This window comes from Scophthalmus maximus, chromosome 15 (genome assembly GCF_022379125.1).
Source record: "Scophthalmus maximus strain ysfricsl-2021 chromosome 15, ASM2237912v1, whole genome shotgun sequence".
In the NCBI taxonomy this organism is placed as follows: Eukaryota; Metazoa; Chordata; class Actinopteri; order Pleuronectiformes; family Scophthalmidae; genus Scophthalmus; species Scophthalmus maximus.
This window is the reverse complement of record NC_061529.1, coordinates 15,280,001-15,306,158: the sequence shown is the minus strand read 5'-3', so window position 1 is coordinate 15,306,158 and position 26,158 is coordinate 15,280,001. Positions and strand designations below refer to the sequence as shown.

The 26,158-nt window shown below is 45.8% G+C and overlaps 6 protein-coding genes across 12 annotated transcripts in view; 3 read left to right on the top strand and 3 right to left on the bottom strand.

The window, feature by feature from the left end:
- Positions 1–163: 163 nt before the first annotated feature.
- ppie (peptidylprolyl isomerase E (cyclophilin E)) lies at positions 164–4,061 on the top strand. The gene is made up of 10 exons (XM_035610433.2): positions 164–267; positions 714–812; positions 916–959; positions 1,368–1,394; positions 2,430–2,511; positions 2,603–2,706; positions 2,791–2,914; positions 3,121–3,306; positions 3,429–3,571; positions 3,851–4,061. Exons 1-10 carry the CDS (start codon positions 237–239, stop codon positions 3,917–3,919), a joined length of 909 nt encoding a protein of 302 aa, XP_035466326.1. The 5' UTR covers positions 164–236; the 3' UTR covers positions 3,920–4,061.
- A 3,182-nt stretch (positions 4,062–7,243) lies between these two features.
- LOC118286187 (gap junction beta-4 protein) lies at positions 7,244–9,520 on the top strand. Its single transcript, XM_035610434.2, has 2 exons — positions 7,244–7,470; positions 7,880–9,520. Exon 2 carries the CDS (start codon positions 7,991–7,993, stop codon positions 8,783–8,785), a length of 795 nt encoding a protein of 264 aa, XP_035466327.1. The 5' UTR covers positions 7,244–7,470; positions 7,880–7,990; the 3' UTR covers positions 8,786–9,520.
- A 2,467-nt stretch (positions 9,521–11,987) lies between these two features.
- On the top strand, positions 11,988–14,626 carry gjb3 (gap junction protein beta 3). 2 transcript variants are annotated; one of them, XM_035610625.2, is made up of 3 exons: positions 11,988–12,186; positions 12,297–12,390; positions 13,433–14,626. In XM_035610625.2, exon 3 carries the CDS (start codon positions 13,464–13,466, stop codon positions 14,325–14,327), a length of 864 nt encoding a protein of 287 aa, XP_035466518.1. In that variant the 5' UTR covers positions 11,988–12,186; positions 12,297–12,390; positions 13,433–13,463; the 3' UTR covers positions 14,328–14,626. The 2 variants fall into 2 exon arrangements, with proteins under 2 accessions (XP_035466518.1, XP_035466517.1); XM_035610624.2 differs by lacking the exons at positions 11,988–12,186; positions 12,297–12,390 and adding an exon at positions 12,493–12,741.
- A 1,322-nt stretch (positions 14,627–15,948) lies between these two features.
- Positions 15,949–19,076, bottom strand: hmgcl (3-hydroxy-3-methylglutaryl-CoA lyase). 3 transcript variants are annotated; one of them, XM_035610622.2, is made up of 9 exons: positions 18,945–19,076; positions 18,343–18,426; positions 18,051–18,158; positions 17,799–17,894; positions 17,500–17,648; positions 17,324–17,387; positions 17,046–17,234; positions 16,803–16,928; positions 15,949–16,675 (listed from the first exon to the last, which is right to left on the bottom strand). In XM_035610622.2, exons 1-9 carry the CDS (start codon positions 19,029–19,031, stop codon positions 16,574–16,576), a joined length of 1,005 nt encoding a protein of 334 aa, XP_035466515.2. In that variant the 5' UTR covers positions 19,032–19,076; the 3' UTR covers positions 15,949–16,573. The 3 variants fall into 3 exon arrangements, with proteins under 3 accessions (XP_035466515.2, XP_035466514.2, XP_035466516.2); XM_035610621.2 differs by having other exon boundaries at positions 18,936–19,056; XM_035610623.2 differs by lacking the exon at positions 18,945–19,076 and adding an exon at positions 18,870–18,905.
- Positions 19,077–20,185: 1,109 nt separating this feature from the next.
- On the bottom strand, positions 20,186–24,129 carry zbtb8a (zinc finger and BTB domain containing 8A). Of its 3 annotated transcripts, none has more exons than XM_035610617.2 (4): positions 24,010–24,129; positions 21,675–22,552; positions 21,300–21,469; positions 20,186–21,146 (listed from the first exon to the last, which is right to left on the bottom strand). In XM_035610617.2, exons 1-4 carry the CDS (start codon positions 24,060–24,062, stop codon positions 20,826–20,828), a joined length of 1,422 nt encoding a protein of 473 aa, XP_035466510.1. In that variant the 5' UTR covers positions 24,063–24,129; the 3' UTR covers positions 20,186–20,825. The 3 variants fall into 3 exon arrangements, with proteins under 3 accessions (XP_035466510.1, XP_035466511.1, XP_035466513.1); XM_035610618.2 differs by lacking the exon at positions 24,010–24,129 and adding an exon at positions 23,696–23,775; XM_035610620.2 differs by lacking the exon at positions 24,010–24,129 and adding an exon at positions 23,257–23,684.
- Positions 24,130–24,671: 542 nt separating this feature from the next.
- The window catches only part of gale (UDP-galactose-4-epimerase), a 4,018-nt gene continuing 2,531 nt past the window's right edge, over positions 24,672–26,158 (bottom strand). For both annotated transcript variants that reach the window (XM_035611177.2, XM_035611178.2), the window contains exons 6-11: positions 26,105–26,158; positions 25,941–26,007; positions 25,720–25,805; positions 25,547–25,624; positions 25,193–25,307; positions 24,672–25,066 (exon numbers count right to left, since the gene is read on the bottom strand). The exon at positions 26,105–26,158 is cut by the window's right edge and continues 60 nt beyond it. In XM_035611177.2, the coding sequence (XP_035467070.1) occupies positions 25,002–25,066; positions 25,193–25,307; positions 25,547–25,624; positions 25,720–25,805; positions 25,941–26,007; positions 26,105–26,158 (465 nt within the window). In that variant the 3' untranslated portion in view covers positions 24,672–25,001. The remainder of the gene's footprint in view (positions 25,067–25,192; positions 25,308–25,546; positions 25,625–25,719; positions 25,806–25,940; positions 26,008–26,104) is intronic.

The following is a 26,158-nucleotide window of genomic DNA, read 5'->3' as shown; positions in this document are numbered from 1 at the left end:
TGGCTGAAAACCATGCAGCTGCTTCAGGCTCAGACAAGACGCAACCGTTGTTTGTAGTAGTAGTAGTAGTAGTAGTAGTAGTAGTAGTAGTAGTTGTGTTTAGGCTCCTGTGGGTGGCGAGGGTTTCCTCCGACAGGTGGCGCCAGAGCCAACGAGACATTAGAGGCGGGCTTTAGTTTCCCTCCACCAATGACAGACAAGCTCCTGGGGGTTAAAGTTGAACCGTTAAATCCAATATGGCGGCTAACAAACGAGTGCTGTATGTCGGTAAGTTGATGCTGCTTTTCACTAAAACACGCCGAAAGTGGTGTTGTTCGGGTGTGTTCGGCGAACAAACCGCGGTTTGTTGCTTTGACCGAGTGATAGACAGACCTGCTTAAAGTGGATACGACTTTTAATAAAGCAACACAGAGAGAAGGAGCCGGCAAAATGTGTCGCTCCCTTAAACTTCGCATAGTTTCCGCAACCACAAATAGAATGGTCCAAAATCCGTCAGGTCCTGAGTCTTGAACGCAACACGCAGACCTGCCTCGTCATCCTCTCGTCGTGTGTGTGTGTGTGTGTGTGTGTGTGTGTGTGTGTGTGTGTGTGTGTGTGTGTGTGTGTGTGTGTGTGTGTGTGTGTGTGTGTGTGTGTGTGTGTGTGTGTGTGTGTGTGTGTGTGTGTGTGTGTGTGTGTGTGTGTGTGTGTGTGTGTGTGTGTGTGTGTGCCAGGTGGTCTGGCAGAGGAGGTGGACGAGAAGGTGCTACACGCTGCGTTTATCCCATTCGGAGACATCACCGACATCCAGATCCCGCTGGACTATGAGACCGGTGAGTGGAGGACGGGTTGTACCACGAGCCCGCGACTGTAACAGCCGATCTGTTTTTACGTCAACCTCATCTTCGTTAACCCGCCTCCGTGTTGTGTTCACAGAGAAACACAGAGGATTCGCTTTCATCGAGTTCGAACTGGCGGAGGTATGTAACGGTCGCAGTGCTGTGCAGAGGCTGCGATATTCTGATCTAAATCAATCAATGGAGAATAATCCATCATCAAGACAATCGTGGATGCGTTACAGATGTGCACACCAACTGAGTGATGGAGTTTTAACTGCAATTTCTTAACTGAATATTCTTGACCGATACAAACTATAAAAGCACAAAGTATGTAATACATTAGCAATACAAGAGAGAGATCGGGAGTGAGGTGCAGTGGGCAGTTTCCAGTTATTAATGCTGTTGTGTGTGTGGAGTAAACAGACTGTCTTATTCTGAAGGGAAATGGTGAACTGACTGGTGAATGCAGATGTGAACATACTGTCTGCTGTTGCACCCCGAGGCTCTCTCCGGGTAAACTAACTATTTTCTGACCTTCATCTTCTCTAGGATGCTGCAGCTGCTATTGATAACATGGTAAGTGGATCTCATTCCTGTTAAGTTCAGTTTCCCCCAAAAGTTTGATTTAATCAATGAAATCTTTGATTTTCACACCAAAAACAAGACTTAAACCCAATAAAAAGAGACCTTTAAGAAATGATAACTATGACCAAATGTAATAAAGTTTCATCCCTAAAAATAAAATGATTGAATAATAATGGGCAGGTTTTAATTCAAAGTCTGATTCCTCAAGCTGCGTCTGTCGGAGCACATGCTGTAGTTACAGTTCCCTCTGTTGCCCAGTGTATCTCTTGATTTTAGCATTGCCTTTTTGACTCAATCCAGACGAGGACTAGTACCTTGGACAAAAAGTGAGTATTTTCAGCATCTGAACGCCTCACTGCTCTGCAGTGAACAGCTGAGGGAAATGCAGTAGTGATGGATTAGCAGGAAAAACTGCACAAGGTTAGATTCTGTTTTACTGACTGGATTTACTGGGTTCAGTCAGTCTGAACTACTGCAGAGGAGAGTGACACAGAAAATGCATACAAAGATGATTACAGTTGTAACCTAACTGATGACAGGACGACTAGTGAATGCTTTGAGTGCGTACCTCATAAGCACATATGCCAGATTCGACTACTAATTTACTGTCATTCCCCTACTCTCTCACCCTGTCTCCTGTCGGTCCTTTACTTTATCTAACAAATTCAAATAAAAATGCCCCCCCAAATTAACTTTCATGTAAATCTGTTCTTCACTTTTTTCATTAATCCTGCTAACAAACAGTCAAAGCGAACAATCACACAACCTGCTTGGTCGAGGTCAAAGTGGACTAAAGACAAAAAAGAAAAATGTATGATGAAAATAAGATAAAACTTCTCAGTGACAAAAACTAGAATAACATGTCTGGATTTTTGTTGACTTAGACAAAAACAAAAAGTGGAATGACTAAAACTAATACATATTTTTGTCAAAAGACTTAAGACCAATACTAAATAAAAACACAGCTGGTAAAATTAACGATGCAAAAATATTAATATTTCTGTGTTGTTTTTTAAAATCTACTAGAATGAGTCTGAGCTTTTTGGACGAACTGTTCGGGTCAACACTGCCAAGCCCATGAGAATCAAAGAAGGTTCTTCTCGACCAGGTGATTATATGGAACCCATATACATTAGGCTTCGCTTGTGGTGTGATTTTTCAAATCCGCAGGTGTGATTTTCAACTGTGTCTTTCCTCAGTGTGGTCTGACGACGACTGGCTGAAGAAGTTCTCTGGGAAGACTGCTGAAGAGGCTGATGGGGAGGCCGCCGGTGGAGAAACGACCAACACGGCCACACAGGAGGTGAGGTTTCTTTCTTTCTGATATTGGGAGTGTCTGGCTTTAACTTTATTAAGATAGTAAGTGAAGTATAATTTGTTTTTGTAGGACGAGCCCCCAGCTAAAAAGGGCAGAGTTAACCCTCAAGTCTACATGGACATCAAGATTGGCAACAAGCCGGCAGGGAGACTACGCTTCCTCCTGCGGGCTGACATCGTTCCCATGACAGCAGGTCTGTATAGTGTCCTGAGGGGCTGTCACACTCACATCTTTGTCAGGAATATATGGTGATGCTGCACATACTGAGGTTTGCTTTCATAAAGAATTGAAAACTATCCAACATTAATCTATAAATCTGTAAAAAAAAAAAAAGATACCAATAAATGAAATGCCTCTGTTCAAAAATAAAGAAAGTATCTTTTCTTTTATCCTGTGTAGAGAACTTCCGCTGCTTGTGCACACACGAGAAAGGCTTTGGCTTCAAGGGCAGCTGCTTCCACCGCATCATCCCTCAGTTCATGTGCCAAGGAGGCGACTTCACCAACCACAACGGCACTGGCGGCAAGTCCATCTACGGCCAGAAGTTTGACGACGAAAACTTTGTCCTCAAACACACCGCTCCAGGTGAGTTTTGTAACTTGCATGCTCGGGGTGTATGGCGAGGTCTGTGAATGAGGCTCGTGCTTTGTGTTTACTAGTAGATCCCTGCGGGTGACCGGCCAAACTCTTGTTTCTTGTGCTCACAGGGCAACTCTCCATGGCCAACTCCGGATCAAACTCGAATGGCTCTCAGTTCTTCATCACCACTGATAAAACCGACTGGCTGGACGGGAAACACGTGGTGTTTGGAGACCTGGTGGAGGGGATGGATGTGGTCCGTGCAATGGAGGTAAAAAATACTTATAATATTGAATGGCTAGAAAAATGCCTTTTTTTTATACCTACTGTAAAATATGCATGAAAAAAAGTTAATTCCCAAAGTGTTAAGCCTAACCCCATTAATGAAGTGTAGTAACTGATGCGTCTGTCTGCATCAGTTAAACGCATCGGAAAATTAGAAATTGTTTACAAAAACTTTTTTAAAAAGTTGTGGTTTAGTTGTGCAGTGATGAAGGTCAGTTGTATTTGTAGAATTTAAAGTCATTTAAAACGGATGTCCTTCCTGCAGGCTCAGGGGACAAAAGATGGGAAGCCGAAGCAGAAAGTCATCATCTCGGACTGCGGAGAATACGTGTGAACGCAAAGCAAGTGTGTGCTTGTTCTTTTTGTCTGTGTGTATGTGTGGAGGCAGTGTATGTCTGAGAGCACGAGTGTGTTCATGGTCTTCGAAGCCACATCTTTTGTCATGTAAATATTTCAATAAACGCCCTTTTTCTAAAGCCAGCTCAACTGTAATATTTTTACAACTTAAATGTTACATTGTGATACTGACTTGTTGGCTTACTCCTTTATATATCTATCTCTTCATAGTGTGCACTTACATTTTCTTGATCAATTAGAAGAAGAAATGTATTGTAGTTTGTAATTCTAATTTGTAATTTCCCCTAAATTCATACAGTAAAAATCTATTATTGTCTGTAGTCAGAGTTGTTTTGATTTCACGGTGAGAAATGATGCATCAATATGTTTTTACAGCAGCTCAAGTATCAGATTTAAAGTAATATCTTTAAACTAATTTCCCTCCTGTCAATTTTAAGGGACCTGGGTAACATTGTTGCTGTGAATATAATCTAACTAATCTTAATTTCCTATAATCCCTTTGTATGAACTCTGTTTAAATTTTTATTTTGAAAAACCTTTATCGCTAATCCTGCATGTCAGCTTGCCCTGGGACGTTATCAGTGCATTTATCATAAAGGCTAACATACGGAGGCACTCCAAATTTTTTGTTTGTCTGCATGACCATCAGCTGGGAGGAGGAGAGGGAGAAGTTGAATGGATGAAAAGTTGTCAACACTGTTAAGTGCAAAAAAATGACTTGGACACCGTGGGGTATGCCGTTGATGTCTTCAAGAGCCAGATCTGGACAACATGGTTGAGACACAGAGGGTCAAAAAGGAGCTAATGGAGAAGTGCGATCGGGTAAAGGAGTTCGGAGTTGTCCTTCACAAAAACTTCTCAGTTTAAAGGCAAGATCCTGCAGAGTGAGACTGAGAGGCAGGCAAAAGTCCCTGCTGTGAGGAGGACAGTCTCAGGTGTGAGTCGGAGGCAGGTCACTAGTGGAGGAGCTGCAGAAACAGTTCAGAATCACAGAGGAGAAGTGGCTCACAGAGCAGCTGGACTCTCAGGTCAAAGTGAGCAAGATGGAGGAGGAGGACACGAAAGTCCTGATCCAGCAAAACAAGGAGCTCCAGGTACAACGCGTCGGCTCGGTTTGATTTGAATAATAACTTGCTGGACTAAGTTTGATTCAGATGTAGACTTTAAAGGAAAAAAGGGTACTGAAACACCTGTTGTCTCTGTCTTTTCAGGAACTCTAGCTCATGTCTGATAAAGACAAGACAAGGATGGAAAAGGAAGAGAAGAGGCTGAAGAAGGAGAGGAAAGAGAAACTGGGAAGGGGGCGAAGAAGAGAGAAAAGGAGGACAGGGAAAGGAAGGAGAAGAGAAAGAAGTAACCCCCTCCCAACACGCCAACCCCCTCCACCCTGTTATTCCCCCTCACCTCTCTGAATCCCCTCTCCCATCCTTCCTCTTCTTCAACCCTGTCAACCATCCTCTCACCTCGACTCCCCCCACTCTCTTACACCTTTACCCGCTCCCCTCACCTCCTTACCCTCCTCTCCGGCCATATTGAATCTTTTTTCTTCCCTTTTAGTTGAGCCCCAATAATTCACTCATATCCACCTGTTTCTGTCAGTGTGATGCAGCAATAGTATGAATATACCTTTCAGATATTTACCTTATGTAACTGTCTGTAAACTGAAGATGATTCTTCATTTCCAGCTTAATATGATATGTGTTTGTAGGTTTTACTGTAGATGATACCTTTCATACATTAGAGAAATACCATCCTCTAGTGGTAAAGGTCTAGTACTGTATCAAAACTAAATATTTATACATTAAGTAATCCTATATGATTTATTATTTGATTAAGATTGGAAAACCCCCATCCTGCAAGGCTGTACTGCCCTCAGAATTAATTATGTTATGTGAAAGTGAAAAATATATTTACTTTACTAAGATATATTTACTTTGTTTTTCTGCTTGAGGATCTACAAAGAAAAACATTAATATTATGAGGGTTTGTGAGATCAGTTGTGCAGAATTCCACATCAGACTTATCAAACCAATGGTTCATACACATGTTCATATAGCCAAGAGTCCACATGTCTTTGTTCAATCATGATTTTTTTAATAAGGCTGCAGGGAGGTTACTGTGCAAACAGTTCTGTACCTGATGAATCAACAGAAAATGTGAGATTAATAAAAGTCCGCTTTCACAGAAGAACCAGTTTTAAAAAAACATTTTAATATTCCCCCTCATCTGTGGAAATAAAAACTCAAAGATTCACACAGATTTACAGCTTCACATCAATTCCACGTGAATGACAGAATCAGATTCTTGATTGATAGTTTTTTCTTTTCCAGAGTCAAGTTCAAAGCCTGAAATCCTCACAGTTGACACACAATTGAATCAAACCTCATTTTACTCCACACTTGAATTCACACATGTCCGAAATATGTCACCCAACTCATTTTCAATGTCAAGCAAGCAGACTGCAATAACAGAAAAAAATCATCTGATATTACTTGTTTTGTGATGGATTTTTTTTTCCTCTTGAGAATTTTTTATTCAGTGATACAATGCATGTTCAGAAGGTGATGAACAGCGAGTCATTGATATTATGGAGACATTTGGTCCAAAATCAAATGTTTCTACAGTAAACAATTACCAGCCAGTGTTGTAAATAACTATTACTTATGTTAGACAATTCTTTATGGATCAATAACCTTGAAACATGATCCAGAAATCCTGACACGTTTTGTGCACAAGTGTATCAACAAAAAAATATGAATCCATTTACAACACTGTATGTGATTGGTTCCCACACAGTCCACCCCATGCTTCTTCCACTAATCAGATTCCTAATCAGTACAACCAAGACACACTGAAGCTGAATTCAAACTTCATATCAAGATGTAGTAATGCGAAAAAATGTATCCATGTGTAAAAGGAAAATGTTCACTGCTTATTTTATAAGCTAAAATAAAAATTCTTGGTTGAAAGCGTGTCGGGAGGATGCAGCTTATTTTCTATGGAACTGGCACTGATTGGATTGGTAGTCGACGGTCTACCATCAATCTGAAGGGTAATAACATCAGTATGAAAGAAAGTAGCTCATGTATGACATTGACTTTATTTATTGTATATCCAGTAAATTTGTTTATTTCAGTACATTTTTATTGACTGAATAATTAAACGGGCGTTCACTGGAACGTCGCACTTGTTGTGAAACCAGTTCTCGCCAGCTGTTACCGTAACGCCTAGTGTAAACACGACGTCACGCAATGGAGCCGGGTTTTTGCCGAAGTGGAGTCTGTGGCCCGACTGCTGCCCGTCATTAGTGGAGGTATGTTGGCGCAGCAGCGCTGGTGGGGGGAGCCACACCTGAGCAGGTCGAGCGCCGGGACGACGCAGCGGGCCAACAACTCCGCCCCCTCCCTCCCGTGCCGTTGTGAAATCTGCTGAGCCTCTCCGCGGAGCGCTTCATCCAGAGCTCGCTCCTCCGCTTCGACGCCGAACCGCAGCAGCAGCAGCAGCAGCAGCAGAAGCAGCGTTCAAACTGTGAGTGTTCAAGTTGATTTGATAAGAATTGGGTTGGATGGTAGAGAGGCTTGGTTTTGACTTACCCGATGTTAGACGTGGGCAGTTTGGCTACGCGCAATTGCGCACGACTGTGTAAACTGGAAAGCGAATAGCTGCGTTCGAGGAGACGTTGTCTGACTGCTAACCCTCCGAGAGTGTTGTTTGTTTACTCAACCGTCAAATCTATGTGTTTAATAAAACACCAGAGTGTGTTTTGTGCTCATTTAACATTCATTTCTTGAATGTCTTTTATTTTAGTTTTTTTGCCTCAAGACTCGTAAACACGTGAGTTCATATGTTAATGAACCAGTTCCTCCTCCGTTTCTTTCTTTATTCTCTTGTGCTTCATCTACAGTCGTGACATGACCGTCCTTTCTCTTTGTTTCAGCCTGGTAGATATCTGAAGTTGGCCTGTGCCATTTCCACGGAAAGGAGCTTTCCTCGCTTGCCCTGTCTTCCATCAGCAGGAAGAGAAGGCAGACTGTGAACAACCCCCGTCATGAACTGGGCATTCCTCCAGGGCCTCCTCAGCGGGGTGAACAAGTACTCCACCGCCTTCGGCCGAGTCTGGCTCTCTATCGTCTTCCTCTTCAGGGTCATGGTGTTCGTGGTGGCGGCGGAGAAGGTGTGGGGCGACGAGCAGAAAGACTTCAAGTGCAACACGGCTCAGCCGGGCTGCCACAACGTCTGCTATGACCACTTCTTCCCCGTGTCCCACATCCGGCTGTGGGCGCTGCAGCTCATCTTCGTCACTTGCCCCTCACTCCTGGTGGTGATGCACGTGGCCTACAGGGACGACAGGGAGCGGAAGAACAAGCTCAAGTACGGCGACAACTGCCGCCGCCTCTACGAGAACACCGGCAAGAAGCGCGGAGGCCTGTGGTGGACCTACGTGCTCACTTTGGTCTTCAAAATCGGTGTGGACGCCACCTTCGTCTACCTCGTCTACCACATCTACGAGGGCTACGACTTCCCGTTGCTCATCAAGTGCGAACAGAAGCCCTGCCCCAACAAGGTGGACTGCTTCATCGCTCGGCCCACTGAGAAGCGGATCTTCACCCTCTTCATGGTGGTCACCAGCCTGGCCTGCATCCTGCTCTCCATCTTTGAAATCGTCTACCTGATTGGCAAACGCTGCCGCGAGTGCCTCTCCACGTCCCATCGCTCTCGCCACGTCGTGACCAACACAATGTCCAGCGGGAGCAACTTGATGGAGGCGAACACTCTAAAGGTGGGAAGCGAAAAGACCACCCCAGAGACACCTGCACCCTCATACAGTGTCGCCATATCTTGAGATACTGAGAAAAACAAGGGCAAAGACTTGACACGAGGAAGGAGAGTTGCTTCTCCTGCACTCCACAGGCACTTCCTTAAAAGACTCGGCAGCGGACATTTGTCCGCTGAGGGACTGATTCCTGACTGTTTCTAGGCCTAGACTCAGAGGGATTCTGGACTACAACGCGAATGTGTCATCGATCTGGAATGTGATCACTGTTTTGTTGCTTTGAATTTTCTTTTTTAACAGATGAAGCCTTCTACAGCCCTTGCGAAGACAAGAAAAAAGGGGTAAATTGGCCTCACGTCGCGTCACATTTAGCCTTAAGTTCATTTATATGAGTCACTCCATGGTTTGGAGAGAACGGTTTCATAAACACATGTGGTTTTCTGTGTAAGATTTTCCCCCTGCTCGTGCCCAACTTCAGTCTGCCCAATGTTCAGTGGAGACTGCACTGACTTTCCCCTCTTCACTCACACATGTTCGGGAAAATCTTGTTGTAAATACTGTACTTTACGTAATTTATCAAAAGTTTTGACAGACTGTGCTCGTGTGTATGTTACAGGCCTTCTTTTCTTTGTCGTCTCGTTTCCTCATTCAGCTAGTGGAGGGCAATGAAGTCGAAATTCAGTTTCTTTAAAAACACAGTTGTTCATAAATATCTGTTGTTCTTTTTATATTTCACAGCACCAAGGTGCAGCATGGCTGCATAGTTGTTAACACATCTTCATTAAAGATCATGATTTTCATGTATTGAAAGTGTGTTTGTTTTTTTCACAAGATCAGCTGTGACTGCAATGAACAGCACCACAGAAGAGTCGTCTTACAGAAGAATGTAAAGCAGCCGCCTCTCTACAGAAGAGGATCGCTTGATTCTGCAGTTCTGTGTTGTTGTTTTTTTACAAAGCTCGGACTTTCTTTCTGCTTCCACTTATTCAGCGTGTGCCTCCCTCCACACTGGTTGTGTTGCCATGAGCGGCACCCTCATTGTTTGGGTCGATTGCTACTTTGAGAGGGACGGAGGAGGAGTCTCCCACTCCTCTGATTCATCCCCGCTGACACAGGGAACCACCCAGCGCAGGAATTCGACCATCCAACCATCCATTCAGCCTCAGTATTTACACTGCAACGTGCCAGAGGAGAGTAAAAAATGATGGACGGTCTTACTTATGCTCACTCCCACTGTGGATACTTTTTTAATTTAACCTACAGTTTTTTTTAAAAAGATTTCTTATTCTGAAACGTCTAAAAGAGCGTGATGAAAGTGACCATGTTTTATGAGTGCTGCCCAGAATAAAGGTTAACATTAAGCAACTCGGATGGCAAAGAGTCTTTCCACGAACAATCATCAGCGGGCACCTCGGCTTACCATCAACATCGGCCTATTTCAGTAGCTAGCACTGCCAAAGAAACCTGGTCACAAGTGAGGGTCTGCGGATTATCAGAGGAAGTAGCTGTTGCTAAATTGTTGTCGGAGTGAATTTGTTCACCTACTGTGCGTCGGAGCGGCAGCGGTAGTGTCACGGCCTCAGCAGATGAAACCCGACATACTGGAAAGGCGAGATGCCACAAGGTGTAAATGGAAAAAAAAGTGTGTGTGTGTGTGTGTGTGTGATCATCCCCTGACCTCTGCACTAGTGGAAATATTATTCTAACTACATCTAAGCTCTCAAGCGCTATTTGAAGTGACAATTAATCAAGAAGAAATTGATGTCATAAACTGCACTGGTGGCGAAAAATACGAGCAAGCTCCAGCATGTTTGTCACTCTCATTAGGGGACCACTCCCAATTCTTCCTGGGTATTATTTGTCCCCGTCCCAGCTTTCTCTGCTCCGCTACGTTTCCTTCCTCTCACAGCACCAGCGCCGAAGAGCAGCGTGTTTATTCTGCTGTGTTGTTCCATCTTGTCAGGACATGCGGCCGGCAGAGGTTGAGTCATCGGGTGCATTCCTGCAGGTGTGCCCCAGCCGACTGCCTGGACCAGTTATTCAAAAAAACCGCTCTCCCCTCCCTCCCCCCTCCGAAATCAAATACCCGTCTCGTCTGCGGGACGGCTCTGAATGTCCCACGCACAGATGTTGCGTTCACATGCTCAAGCCTTCTGCCACAGATGAAAAAAGCACAACGGGTGACGATACTTCTGACACCACTCTGAGAGTCGGAGCTCGGACCTGCCAGACTTTGAGATGATGTGTTTCATTCAGAGAGGGCAGAGCTACAACAGTCGGTTTTATAGTGCTGCACTCTTGGAATCACACCCATCCGGCCTGTTACAACAAAAGCTGTTTATTCTTCGTACACAGATGGAAATACTGTGTTTTAGCCTTGGTTCCAGACACTTGGATTTCTGTCCACGTCTCAATTTAAAAATTTGAAATTTTAACAAAGTGGGGGGGAAAAAATTTGCAATTCAGCTCAAGTTAGTCAAATTAGCTTTTTCATTTTGGGCTCGGTTGGGAGCATGAAAGAATCCCTTTGGGATGCCATTGTACTGAGAAAGGCAAATACACTTGACTTGACTTGACTTGAGACTGCCGATGTATGTATACGTCTTTATCTTTCCACATAATGTCAACACAGGTTTCTTTGGATCTCAATGTGGGTCCTGGTCTGCAAGAACTGGCAAGCAGTGGCACAGCAAGCTGATATTTGATAACTCTCCCATCAGCATCTGGGTGCAAAAATTCCTCCACAAACACTGCTGATAAGCGGCTGTTATACTCCCACAAAAAACAGAAACAACAGAAGTGCGGCTTGCACTTTGGAAAATGTTGACTGCAAATCATAAGAAAAATGAGTGTGGTGGCTCATGAGGGTGAGCCTGCGCGCACCTGGGAGTTCATGCATCGCGACACTGTAATCTGAGCAGAGCTTTGTGGTTTCTTTTTGAGAATAGAGGAAATACAATAGACCTTTTGGGCTTCCCTGTGGGCGAGGAAGAAGAAATGAATAGGGCAGGAAATGAAAGAAAGAGGAGTAGGGATTAAAAAAAAATAAAATCTAGTTATGTTCCTCTGTGACCTCCTGTCCACCCCACCTTTTTTTCTTTTTAAGACAACCTCCCCCCTCAGAGCATCTCAGAAAAATGCATTGCCTAGCACTCCTCATACTTTGGAGACAAAAAGAGGCGGAGGATACAGACAACAACATAAGAATACATACACCTTAGGGTGTGTCTGCCTCTTACGCACGGTATACACTGTGACTTGCTCAAGATACAAGTTGAGACAATGACACAGTTGTCTTCCTGGAAACGTGGCGCGGACAAACAATGGAGCCATGTCACCCCCTCAAACTTTTTTTTTAAGTAGCACAGCTTAATGATGCATGATGTCATTTTTTGTGGTTTAAATGCCCAATTTTAACCTTGGGCTATCAGCGGGGAAGAACTTTGCACATAGATCTACACGTCTGTAATGTGAGTGAGATGATGAACATCCCGTTTATTCTGAAGTCAAACTATATGGTTCTTCAGGGTGCTGCAGACCTTCACTGACCCCCCGGCTGTTCCCATGTTTCCCACCACAGGCCTGAAGTATGTGTGGTCTCAAACCACCAAGACCATCTGTGACTCCGAACAGTGGCGTTCACGTGTAGACCTCGTCTCCAAGTCCTGTGCCAGGTACGTGGAGAAGTTCTATGTGAACTTTACTAACTGAAATGTGCCAAAAATATTGACGCTGGCGTGTGAGAAAGGGAGAGAGAGACACACACAGAGAGAGAGAGAAACAAGGAAAGGGAGGGAGGGAAGTTGAGAAAGAAAAAAAAGAAGGGGGATCGTTTCAGGCAGCTCCAGTCTTTCTTCTTTAACCCCACCCACGGGCGCATTTCTCAACGCTGCGCTCGTCTACCTGTCGAGGGGACCGGAATCCGTGCGTTAAAGGACCAAACCGACACGAAAAGCAGCAAGAAACCGCTGGAAATACATTCGACCGCGTGTCCATTAACTCAGTATGGACTGAGGATTCTTTTGGTAAGTGAAAAAAACCCTCCACGAACTCTTTTTTTTTTTGATGTGGCTGAGATGAGTTAAGAGTTCGCGTTTCGGCCAGTTGGGAAATGAGTGCTGTCAGATGTGTTGATTCGTCGAAGCGCCGGGCCAAAAGGATTCAATCATTTGATGTAGAGAGAGGGAACGTTTGTATGAGGAGACAAAGTGGCCACGAACGCGTATTGAACGTAAATAACGCACACGGCTTGTGCGTAAAAGGCACATAGATCATGTCGTCCTCTCAACAGCAACGAGACAAAGCTAAGGCTCGTTACTTGTGACTTGTTAGAGACATATTAACATGAAAGATGTAAAGAAGTCATGATACCTTCTCTAAGTGCGTCCATGGCGTTGTTCAACCGTGTTTCCCTGATGATCGGTTTGGTCCAGGGCCTCCTCCTGACTGACTGTGTGTTATTGTCGGGAGTTGGTCAAAGATGGGGCAGAAAACATCTGATCTGCGTGGGATGTTCTCACAGTAAATCATCTTCGGAAGACAAGTCACTGATTTAATAAGTCAGAATTAGGTTAATAGGTTAATAAGTTGATTTTTTTTTATCACAGCCACTTGGAGATGTGAGACAGCACAGACACCGACGTTCACTGAGTAGAAGCTGGAAAATTAAGCAGACAATGCCCTGGTGTTCACCCATTTTCTCTTTTTTTTTTTTAGGTTTGAAGTTCAAGTACTACTAGTGTGAGACATGGACTGGAAGACCTTCCAAGCCCTCCTCAGTGGGGTGAACAAATACTCGACAGCTTTCGGGCGAGTGTGGCTGTCGGTGGTGTTCGTGTTCAGGGTGATGGTGTATGTGGTGGCAGCGGAGAGAGTGTGGGGCGACGAGCAGAAGGACTTTGACTGCAACACCAAGCAGCCCGGCTGCGCCAACGTCTGCTACGACCACTTCTTCCCCATCTCCCACATCCGCCTATGGGCCCTGCAGCTCATCTTCGTCACTTGTCCCTCCTTCATGGTGGTCATGCACGTGGCGTACCGTGACGACCGGGAGCGCAAGCACCTGGCCAAGCACGGAGACGCCCCCAAGCTGTACAACAACACGGGCAAGAAACACGGCGGCTTGTGGTGGACCTACCTGATCAGCCTCTTTGTAAAAACGGGCATCGAGGTCTCCTTCCTCTACATCCTCCACCATGTGTACGACAGCTTCTACCTACCAAGGCTGGTCAAGTGTGAGGTGTCCCCCTGCCCCAACCAGGTGGACTGCTACATCGGCCACCCCACCGAGAAGAAGGTCTTCACCTACTTCATGGTTGGAGCGTCGGCCCTCTGCATCGTCCTGAACATCTGCGAGATTGTGTATCTCGTCTCCAAGCGCGTTGCACGATGCGCTAACAAGTTCAAGAGGCGCAATCGCAACATTGCCACGCGTCACGACGACTTCAACGACGACCCCTTCAACAACTGCAGCAAGCCGATGACGAGGCTGGACACGAAGGAAAGACCTCCGTCCTTCAAGGCCGTGTTCAAGTCTTCATACAGGCCTTCCATGCTGAAACTTGAAGAGAAGATACGGGCCTCTGCTCCCAACCTGTCCACTGCGTCATGATCATAGGTCAGGGTAAAGAGCAAGAGCTCAGGGGTGTTTGGGCTCGAACCCAATGACAAACCTCAAAAAACAGACTCGGGGCCATGAGCCAAACTACAGTACAATATGTGCTAGTCTCTGGAAACTGAGTCATCAGTACCGGATTCATGACATCGAGAGACTCTAATGGAGAGCACAAACTTTGGTTTCCAAGTCAACATCCACAATATTTAAAAGTCCTTTAGAGACAAATGTATTTGTTTATGATATGTGATGTTCCCTTTGAATACAATAAAGGTCAGTGTGCCTTTCCAGCTTCACTGCTTCACCTCTAGAACTTTTTCACTCTGTCTTTCATGGGATAGGAGTTCTGACACGGGAAGGAAATCGAGCCGCCCGTCTGTATGTGAGGCGGCAGGACACACCTGGCAGAGGTATTCGCCCTCCCTTCCCATGTCTACAGTGGCGTGTCAGGGTGCTCTGTGATCACTAGGTGTTGTGATCTCTTGTATTTAATTCGAACTCAGATCAGGGCTTCATATGACAGTTTCGGTGTCATATGAACTCAAGTTTGGATGCTCCAAATCCCTTTGTCATTGTATTTATTCTCTTGAAAAAGATTCGTTACATCAACCAAATCAATATATCATCAGTATATTTCTTTATCTAAAACACACGCCGATATAAGGTCGCTCTCGTGTTTATGTGGCACAGTTGCATGTTGTACATAGACTGCTGACATCCCTGTGCACAACCTCGACAGCTGTTGATTTAAATGAGGCGAAAGGAATGCCGCTGTTTACCTCTGTCGCCGGAGCTGGAGCACAGCGGATGAGGTCGGAGGAAGCTCGGAAAAAAACAATTGGCTCACCGAACTATTTATGCGATTTTGTGAGTCAACAATCATCCATTGTGCACATGAGGTGGAAATGTATTTCCTTCACTTACTGTTACAAGAAAGTTTTTTTTAATATAAATTTGAATAAATTAAATTTAAATGCACTGAATGTGTGTTTCGGGTTTGGTGTTCTGACATTAACGACTGCTTATTGATACCTTATATAAATTTTTATTACTAGAATATTTCAGTTTGGAGATATTTTTCAGATGGCAATAAATTGAAAACATATTAAGGACAACAGCCACCTCAATGTCCCTTCACTTGGCCCTACCCCTCCGTTCTTCCACTCCGCCTGAAGTCAGCAAGTGGTAGATATGCCCTACCCCTTGATCTTGGTAGGGGCCAAGTGGAAAAGGAAATGGGATGGACCCTAAACAATCTCTCTCACATAATACTGATCTGATCAACATTAATGGGCTGAATTTTTCCAGTGCTGTTGACTCATAACTCAAGTGCTGTGAATCATCGCGACAAGCTTTTTCTCCGTCTCTCATCCACGAATGTGTCTGAGGCGTTGCAGAGGCCTGTAGTAAGAATCTCAGTCTGCCTGTCAGACTCGTCAGTCAGGTCTCTCTGGGGTGCAGCAAAGAAAAACTTCGAGTCATTTCTGCAACAATTAGTCGAATCACTAGGGAGATTGTAAAAGATGAGCTCTCACTTCAGTACCTTATGGTCAACGATGGCTGCAAATCTTTTTTTTTATGCATCCTCTTGTAATCATAATTTTATATTAGCCACACATTTTCTTTATGAAATATTATTTATTAAAACTCACAATCTAGTTAGGTATGTACAGGCAATTTAAAATAAATATTTAAACACATCAAAGTAAAACTAGGAATCTTAGAAAAAAGAAAAGAAAAAATAAATCACAAAGCATTTCACAAAGCAGCACAATACCCAAATTTATAAGGAGAGATCATTAATGTGAAGACAGAGATCGTGGCAAACAGGATGATGTCCTGTTTTCTGATGTCAACAGTGAGTGTATCCATAACTGGGCCATTCTAAGTGGTTGATTTATTATAATAGTTCCACTGTTCAGAAAATAATGTTAGCAATAACCGAAAAACAAAAGGAATGGCTTCCGACAGGTGAATTCTGTACGATTAGATCAATTCTACATAAGGCACTGTTCCAGGGATGCTTTCATGTAGTGATTATCTAAAATCAATTTTTATTTTTATTTTGAAACAGAGAGTGGGGTCAGTACCATCCAAATATTGAAATTATATTCTCATACCGGTAGATGACAAACCAAACTAAAAGAGGGGAGAACCGAACAAAACGAGAGGACGGTGGCTCCAGGTTACACGGTTGGAAGTTGATAGGAGTTTGTGAGAGAGTCTGTGGTCCTGGCCGTCGTCTACAGTTTGCAGGTGGCCTGCGCCACTTTGGAGTTCGTCTTTCTGTTCAGGCTTCGACAGATGAAAGCTCCGGCGGTAATCAGCTTGGAGAGGTCCACTCCCTGAGGTGAGGACAGGAGAGTCAGGGGCTCAGGCATTCATGGAGGTAGCTCACATTATACACAGTAATTACAACTGCTACACAGGAGCAAAAAGACGAGAGGAGAAACAAAAAACGTGGTTTCTTACCGTTTGAATCCCGAGTCCGTGCAACATATAGACGACATCCTCAGTAGCAACATTCCCAGAAGCCCCCTGGGCATAGGGACAGCCGCCCAGTCCAGCTACTGACGAGTCTACCACACTGATTCCCATCTGCTCAGCAGAGACAATATTTCCCCCTTTGAGTTAACAATGCTTTCATACCTAATAATCTTGCACCTTTTCAGACATTTTCAGGTGAGATTAAAAACAACCGGAGACACTTCTGACCTGTAAGGCTACGAGGATGTTAGCCAGGGCCTGGCCGTAGGTGTCATGGCAGTGCACTGCCAGGGCGCTGACTGGCACCTCTCTGGTCACCGCTGTCAACATCTGAGTCATGCTACCTGGAGTGCCCACTCCGATGGTGTCGCCCAGGGAGATCTCATAACAGCCCATCGAGTACAGACGCTTCGCTACCTGCAAAACAGAGACATGTGAGAAGTTATTTGGAGTCTGGACAAAGGCTTATAAAATGTAATGTAAACACATACTAAGTGAGAACTCACATGCGCAACTTTTTCCGGTGCCACCTTGCCTTCATAGGGACATCCGAGAACACACGACACGTATCTGTGACGGCCAAAAAAAGAAGAAAACGTGGATGAGACTGTGCAAGAGTCAAACTGAGATCCTAATGATTTAAAGGGTTGTTAACAGTATAGTGGAGGCTGGCAACTCCTACCCTCTAACTGGCACACCAGCCTCTTTAGCTGCTTTCATGACCTCGTCAAAGCGCTGTAAACTCTCGTCCACAGAGCAGTTTATGTTCTTCTTGCTGAAAAGCTCGGACGCAGCTCCAAATATGGCTACCTCTGCAGCTCCTGCCTTCACCTGTGGAATGTCAGAGCAAGGGAAAGGATGATGTTGGGGGGGAGAATTCAGCTATGCTGTTAGACCTTTACACCTAGCAGAGAGAATAAGAAGCTGACTATAAAGTATGTAATTGGGAAAGCGTGTTGGAATGTAATGGTTGACACTCACAGCAGCCTGGAAACCCTGGAGGTTGGGGGTTAGGACTGGATAAGACACGCCAGGTTTTCTACAAATCCCTTTCATCACCTCCACCTGGTCTGCCATCTGACATTGGGTATAAAAGAAAAAAACAATGACAGAAACCAATAAGTGCTGAGTAAACCAGCCTGTTCCATTGTTACATACTTCAGTTTCAGCACTGCCCTCAGCGGGGTGTGTGCAGCACTTTGCACACAAATTGCTCTGGGACAACAGACTGACCTGTGGGACCCACTTTGGAGACACAAAGCTGGTGGCCTCGATGACTGGCAGCCCGGACTCTGACAACAAGTCAATCAGATTAATTTTCGTCTCCGTCGGCACGATGGTCTGAGAGTGGGAACAGGAAAACACCAATGAGGAAGATGAACAGTTAAAAAAAACACTGGCACCGTCTCTTCTGGTTACACAACACCTGCTTTACCTCAGCACAACAGCAACAGTTTAGACTCATGTTGACTTTGACACTGGACACGTTGTTAATAAAATACTTTGAAAAAAGAAAGAACCTTACCTTCTCATTCTGAAGACCATCTCTGGGTCCAACCTCCACTATTTTCACCTTGTCGGGAAGAGCTTGACCTGCTCTGACACCAGCCTACACACACACACACACACACACACACACACACACACACACACACACACACAAAATCAGAGGAAAAAATCACAATCACAAACAAGAAATTTGACTCACATAAATTGATTTACAGCTAGAGTAGGAAAAAGGGCAAGGACGACGACGACAACAACAACAACAACGACGACAACAACAACAACAAAAGAAAAAGTGATCTAACAGGTTAAAGACTGGATAGGAACCATATATATAAATGGTTTATATTGACAATCAATACAGCGTGCATTATATATTGACAGTCCTGGCATTGTAGGCTGTAACAGACGAGTCTAGAACGGAAGTAGCTGTAGCCGTTCACTGAGCAGCAGCCTGACATGTAGCCAAGCTAGCAACAGCATGTGTTACATAACGTATCGCAGTGAACCGTAGCGGTTGCTAACAACAGCCGGACACACACACACCCTCCAGGCTGCCGGATACATTCACACTCCGACCCGCCGGAGGATTGAACACACCGGACGACTCACTGCTCTGACCTTCGCCGCGGAGCTGTACGACAGGTACTGCTGACCCATCGCGGGACCAAAGGCGCTCCTGTTGACGAGCCTCACGATGGCCGCCATGTTGGTCCAGCCTCCGGCGGACGTCACGTCTTCTTCGGCAGCGGAGCGGCAGCTCACAGCTCAGATTACAAGCGCCGCGAGGGCGCCATCTACTGGCCAGAGAAATGAAAACGACTTACGACTTAAAAATATTTATTCACAGAAAAAAGGGATTTTACCATTTAAACCCATAAAGGCCTCGGAAATACATTTGGACATTTGGACATTTTGTTTCGAGGCATTCTTTTTTATCAAAGAATGGATAAATAACTCTCTCCGAGAAAGTGGTGTGTAATGAACTGATTAGTTATTTTGGATGCCACCTGGCACATTCATTCATTCATTCATCGTCTACCGCTTTATCCATTTAAGGGTCGCGGGGGGTCGCTGGAGCCAATCCCAGCTAACTTTGGGCGAGAGGCGGGGTTCGCCAGCCTGTCGCAGGGCCACATACAGAGACGGACAACCATTCACTCTCAAATTCACACCTACGGTCAATATAGAGTCTCCAATGAACCTAACCCCATTCTGCATGTCTTTGGACTGTGGGAGGAAGCCGGAGAACCGACTCTGCATGTCTTTGGACTGTGGGAGGAAGCCGGAGAACCCGGAGAGAACCCACGCATACACAGGGAGAACATGCAAACTCCACACAGAAAGGCCCTGGTTGGTTTGAACCGGGATTCGAACCCAGAGCCTTCTTGCTGTGAGGCGAAGGTGCTAACCACTACACCACCGTGCAGCCCCACCTGGCACATGACATTTATTAAATGGTGCATTACAACAATTTGTGCCATCTGATTTATATATATGTATTTATGCAACAGTAGCTGCAGAGATCTACTTATTAAAGCGGATGCTATCTGGGATGTAGTGTGATGTGCAACTGCCTCTGCAGAAAAACCTTGAGAAAGGGAATCAAACTTTCTTACTGCAAAAAATTAAATGATCTGTAAAGGGTGAGTAGCTAAGGGAAAATATAAATCAGGATTGTGTTTATTGTCACTGATTAAGCAAGAGAAATAAGATGGCTTGGTATCTTGTACTGTATTTGATAAACCCTTAAAAATGACAAAAATAATTTTAACTTGCTGTTGCCTCTGATATCATTTACTTTCATATGATGTAATCATACAGTTATACAGTGTTCATAATGAAGATGAACGAGCCAGATGCAAACTTGTATAAAAATATCTTTAATATGTCAAAAAAGTAAAAAACAAAGACACAAATAAATTATAATTGGCTTCATATAATAGTGTATACCATAATCATACATACTCATAAAAAGAATTGCAACTGTGAAACGTGGAAAAGGGAAAAAAGTCTTCTCTCAGCTTTCACTACACGGAGTAGAGAAATAGTAGATTCACCATTCTGTCACTTTGTTTTGCTTGGACACCAGCAATCAAAGCAGAGTCCCGATAAAGTACAAAGGTGTTCTTCCATGCATATGAAAAAAAACAGTCTTTGAAAGAGTAATAATATAAATATAATAGAAGCAGAGGAAACACTGAATATGCATGCTTTGGATAGTGCATATCTTTATGAGGCTTAACAAAAAGCATTCCATATTTTGTCAAAAAAGGTCAAAAATCCCATTGAAAGTAAAGATGGCAGATAACCAGTTGTATCAACTAATACATCATAAATGTGTGTATTTACATTAGTGGATCATTTGTTTTTATGCATAAATTCTATTGCATGGATTTAACACGCGCGCAAACACACACACACACACACACACACACACACACACACACACACACACACACACACACACACACACACACACACATACACTTTGGTCCCATTTCACTGCAGCTCCTCGTCGCTGTCGTCCACTTGTTGGATGATGAGGTCAGCCCCCGAGTCCTCAGCCAGGTCATCGTCGTCGTCGGTTACCATCCAGCTCCTCTTGCTGTCCCCCTCCTCCTCCCCGTCCACGCCCAGCAGCAGGGCCGGCTCGTCGTTGGCCCCCTCTAGACCGTCCATGGGGATGTTGTCGCAGCCCACTTCCTGGATGCACACGGTGCACATGCGGTAGCGCCGCGTGCCCTCACACACCACATGCCCCGTCTCCTCAGTCACTTGACACTTGCACTTCCTGCACACCAGCTTCCTGGCTTGATGGATCTGTGCAGATGTAAAAAGTGTAAAAAAAAAATCATTTTAATATCAATATATATTAATGTAAAGATGCATAGTCCTGGTCTGTTATATTACTGCTTAAGTAATAGTATCGGTGTGCAATATCAGATACCACTTCCTGCCTCTAATTGGACCCACCGTCTCAAAATGGCTACGGAGGTGCTCGAGGCGAGTGAAGCGTTTATTGCAGGCCTGACAGGGGTATGGCCTCTCCCCAGTGTGACAGCGCAAGTGACGCTTCAGGTCCGCCTTCCTCTTCACCGTGTGGGTGCAAAAGGGGCATTTGAAGCGCATGATGGGGTTGGAGTCTGCAAAGACAAAGAGGAAGTATTCACACATTTGCTTTTTTGTTTATTCCCTGTATACAAATTTTTCCAGAAGTGGTCTATTTTGAGGGGGACACTTCTGCACGCCATTCTGCTTATGATGAAATATGTTATTCCTATTTTTCAACTCTCCAAAAGGTAAATAAAATTGTTGACTCTTCATTTCATCATCTAATGCACATCTCACCTTTATTAAAATGTCCCATCACACCGACAATCTGTGGTAGAGTTGCATACAGCTCCTCTGCCTTCTCAGCCTTTTGTGTCCTCGCCTCCTCGATGTCCAAGTCCTCGTGCTGGTTGGAGTGGGCGCTGTTGGGCGCTCTCCTCTTGGTTCCTCCTTTACCTCGCCGGCACTCTGGTCCGGGCAAGGTGTACAGAGGGTCCAGGGGGTCCTGCAGGTCCTCTGCCTCTGCACTGAGCTCATTAGCAGGGCTGTTTGGGTTTGTCTTCATGACTAAGGATAAAGCCTCCTGGTCTATGTCCTTGCCCAAAAAGCCAGACTGGGATCTGGAGTTATCCCTGGTCCAGAGCGCAGGTGGTGGACTGACTGAGCAGGGGCCCCCCTGCTGCTGCTGCTCCGAGGCCTCTTCGCCTGCTCCACTGGTGAAGCTGCAGGTCTCAGACAAGCTGAGGCAGCGGTCACTGTCTTCATCTTTCACACTGATGTCCAACGAGGACTTGATGAAGTTCTTGCAGTAGCTGATGACGTTGTTCATCTGCAAGTAGCTGGCTGCGGACATCACCTCAATCACGTTGTGACTGGACAGGTCCAGCTGGCCCGAGTAGATGAAATCCAGGATGACGGTGAAGGTCTCCGGGCTGAAGACATCGAAGGTGGCGTTGACGGACTCCGACAGCCCATCGGGCCCCTGGGACAGGAGCATGCGAAAGTAGCCGCTGCTGGCGAACAGGACGTTGCGGTGGGCCCTGAAGAGCTGGCCCTCCACCAGCACACTGCAGTCGCAGAAGAGCTCCTGCCGGCGCTGCTGGTTGAGCTGCTTCAGCAAGTTGCTCTGGTGAGACACTGTGATGTCGGCGGTGTTGAACCACCTCTGAGGCTGCCTGCAGGAGACAACATGACATCACTCTCAGTGGCTTTGTATGCACCATGCACTGAGTTGCTCTGCAAGAAGATAAAAAATCGTAGAGGCCTTCATAACAATGCGGACACTCATTACTGAAAATAATACACTGCCGTCTTGATTTTGCATTTACAGGAATATCAGTGTATGAGCCTATATGCATACATAATGTGTAATTTGCATTTTACATATCAATGAGGGAAAACATTGGCTCCTGGAGTGTGCCCCATGGGACACCTCCTGACTCTCACCTTACACCTTGGTGAACATTACACTACAGATCCCACACATTATCTGCAGATCACATAAAAAAAAACCCCGCAGCAGTAACAAACACCCCGTTGACCGACGGAGACAGAAATGACTCCCCGTCTTTGTCCCTGCGCTGGGCCAGCGCCGGCTCCGCGGATGACCCGCCCACGGGGACCTTCTGCGCTGCGATTGGCCGGACGAGCCGTCACACACGCACACATTTCTTCCCCTTAATGGGCTACACCCGACTCCAGTCAGAGAGCATCGGGTGACAAAACCCAACGATCGTACCTGAGGAGAGGCGGAGGCGCGCGTAAAGAAAACCTCCTCTGGCACAGACGCCTCACACTGATGGGAGGAGGACATTAAACACACATACACACACACATATATATATCTATATATAAATTTAAAACACATAAATGCCGCAACCTTGTTTGCAGGGTAGTTCCTCTTCTTCTACGTGAACCTATTTAGCCGCGGAGCACTCCTCGTTTTACACGCTCTCACTTGTGATTATGCGATGTTCGCTGACAGGCTCGACCGCAGCGCCCGACGACCCACGACGCGACGCCCGGCTGCAGAACCTCCACGGTGCCCACACAGAACCCCCCCCCCCCACACACACACACACTCATCCATTATCTTTTACTGTGCACAAGTCTCCGCCGATTCAGACACCGGCCGACCCACAAATAAGAAGCGGCACGAGAGTGCTGCAGTCCTGCGAGAGGAGAGCGGGCGGCGGCCGGCGGCCGGCGGCGGCGCGCCGGAGCAGCCCAGCCTGTCCTGTCCTGGAGCGACGCCCACTTCAGGCTCCAGCCAGCGGCGCACAATAGGGGGGGGAGAGAAAAGAAATGTAGCCACAAACCTCCAGCAACCGAGCATGCTGCGAGCCGACAAACAAATGGATCGAGGCGGTGAGTCGCGCAGGAGGAGCGGGAGAGAGGGTGGGTGGGTGGGGGGGGGGGGGGGGGACGGTGCTAAATACGCCCGTTTTCTACTCCTCAACGCCGCCCCCACTTCCCGCCGGAGGTCCGGAGCGCAGCGAGGATCTGCCTGCTGCCCGGACCCTGCGACTCCTTCCCAGGCGTGAGGTGTCGGCAGGACCCTCTTACGCCCCACGCCGTGATTCCACCCCCCCTCCCCCCCCCCACCCGGAAAAAAACCCCCATCGATACTCACTGGTGACTCGATTCACCCGGCGCCCGGTAGAGTCTACTCGCCCCCATGTCCATTTTTTCATTAAATTTCCTCTGCCCTTCTCTCCTCTGCTCCTTTTTTCTTCTTCTTCCCCCCCTCCCTCCCTCGTGCAGGGTCCAGTCTGCCACTTCCTGCTCAGCCCTAAAGCCCGAAGCCCGGTGAGAGCGAGCGGAGCTCTGTGCTGACGTGGGTGTTTATTAACTGGGTGCCCGAGGGTTCAAGGAGCCATTTAAAGCCCCAGCGCCCCGCTTGGATGCGGGCGACCGGACGACCGGAATGTGAATATTGAACACAAACAAATAGCCCAGCTTTATTACTAATGAGAATCATCTGCACCGCGGTCCTGCAGGGAGCCCTACACGGTGATACTGGAATTCCACTCATCTTATCACACTGGTGGGTTTCTCTAATATCCCAGGGCATCACCATGACTTTAACAGCCTTTGTTGCTCAATGGTGACTCCAACTACCTCATTTTATGTAAAGGTCAGAGAGGGCTCTTCAACCAGAATATATTCTTAGTCAATCATGAAGCATTGTGGTTTAATCTCATAATGTAGACAACACTGTAACAGTCAGTCTCCCTTAATTCCAACTTATCATTTGCAGTTTCACAACTGAAGATAATCGCAGGCTTCTGTTTCTACAGTTAGAAAAGTTAATTTATTCTTTCATTGCTATGGCTTATACAGGTCGATACACGTGTACATAAAAAACCCCACATATGATCAGACAAAACAACACGGAGAGAAAACCTGAAAAGGCATTCGTACTCAATCATTTGAAAAATCAGAGAACAGTACATTGAGAGGGGAAATGAAACGCGGCCAAACATGACGCGTTCAGTTCCTCCTGAGGTCACATCATGTGTTCATGTGACACGGGGAAAAACGAGAACGCCGATGGTTTCACTTTGGCCCGGTGATACAGAAGAGAGACCCAACAACCAAGTTCGACAACAGGCTGGAGTCGCGTCAAGAGGCTGTGGCGTGTGAAAATCCCGTAGGGTTCTTGGACTGCCAGCGCCACAGATCCTCACCTGTGTGGAAATGGAGACAAAAGAAATACACGTCACAGCATTATGGGGGAAAATTTCCTATTGAGAAAAACTCATAAAATACATGTAATGTTTGGAGGATCAGATGGAATTCAAGGGTATATTTACACATTCTTTCCAGGTCAAAATCAGCCTTCCAGCCCAGCTCCTTCTCGGCCAGACGAGGGTCAGCGTAGCAGGATGCGATGTCGCCTCCCCTACGAGGGGCGATCTTGTATGGGATCTACAGAGAGGGCATATTTTACAAGGGTTACATGAAGAAGAAATATAATAATATATAAACTAAATAAAAGGAAACCTAAATGGATCAGAGGCCCTAGGTCATAGTCAGTGTCAGACTGGCTTAGCTTGAAATCTGAGAATAACATGAAATCGCGTGATCTCTTAGAACCAAGTCACTTCAGTTACTTGGTGAAAAAACAACACAACAAAAAAATTCTGATCAGGAGAGAAATCGCTCACCTTTCTGCCCGATGCCTTCTCCATGGCGTTTACCATCTGGAGCACGGAGTAGCCCCTTCCTGTTCCGAGGTTGTAAACCTACAGACACGCACGCAACGACACACGAATGCCAGAGCAGCCAATAAATACCTCGAGTGTGCGCACATGGGCAGAAAAATGTGTTTCAAACGTACCTTGCATCCGCAGTCCTCCCTCAGCTTCTTCAGGGCTGTTATGTGTCCCTTCGCCAGGTCTACCACATGAATATAATCCCTCACACCTATCAAGGGACAGAAAACCTTGTTTACGTGATCGGGAACATTGATGAAGACATGCAATGACGGTTTACTTGTAGCTAAGAGCCTTCGACAGAAAATTATACTTCGAGTCATATTTAAAATCTCTCTTTCATCACCTGTCCCATCGAGCGTGTCATAGTCATTCCCAAATACACTGAGGAACTGTCTTCTCCCAATGGCGACCTATGAGGAGGATAAAGGTAAAAGATAAAGGTCAAACCATCCAACAGTTCCTCACATAGTGAAATGTGATGAAGCTGTTTATTTGGAGTTCACCTACCTGAGCGACATATGGCATCAGGTTGTTGGGGATACCCTGAGGGTCCTCTCCTAT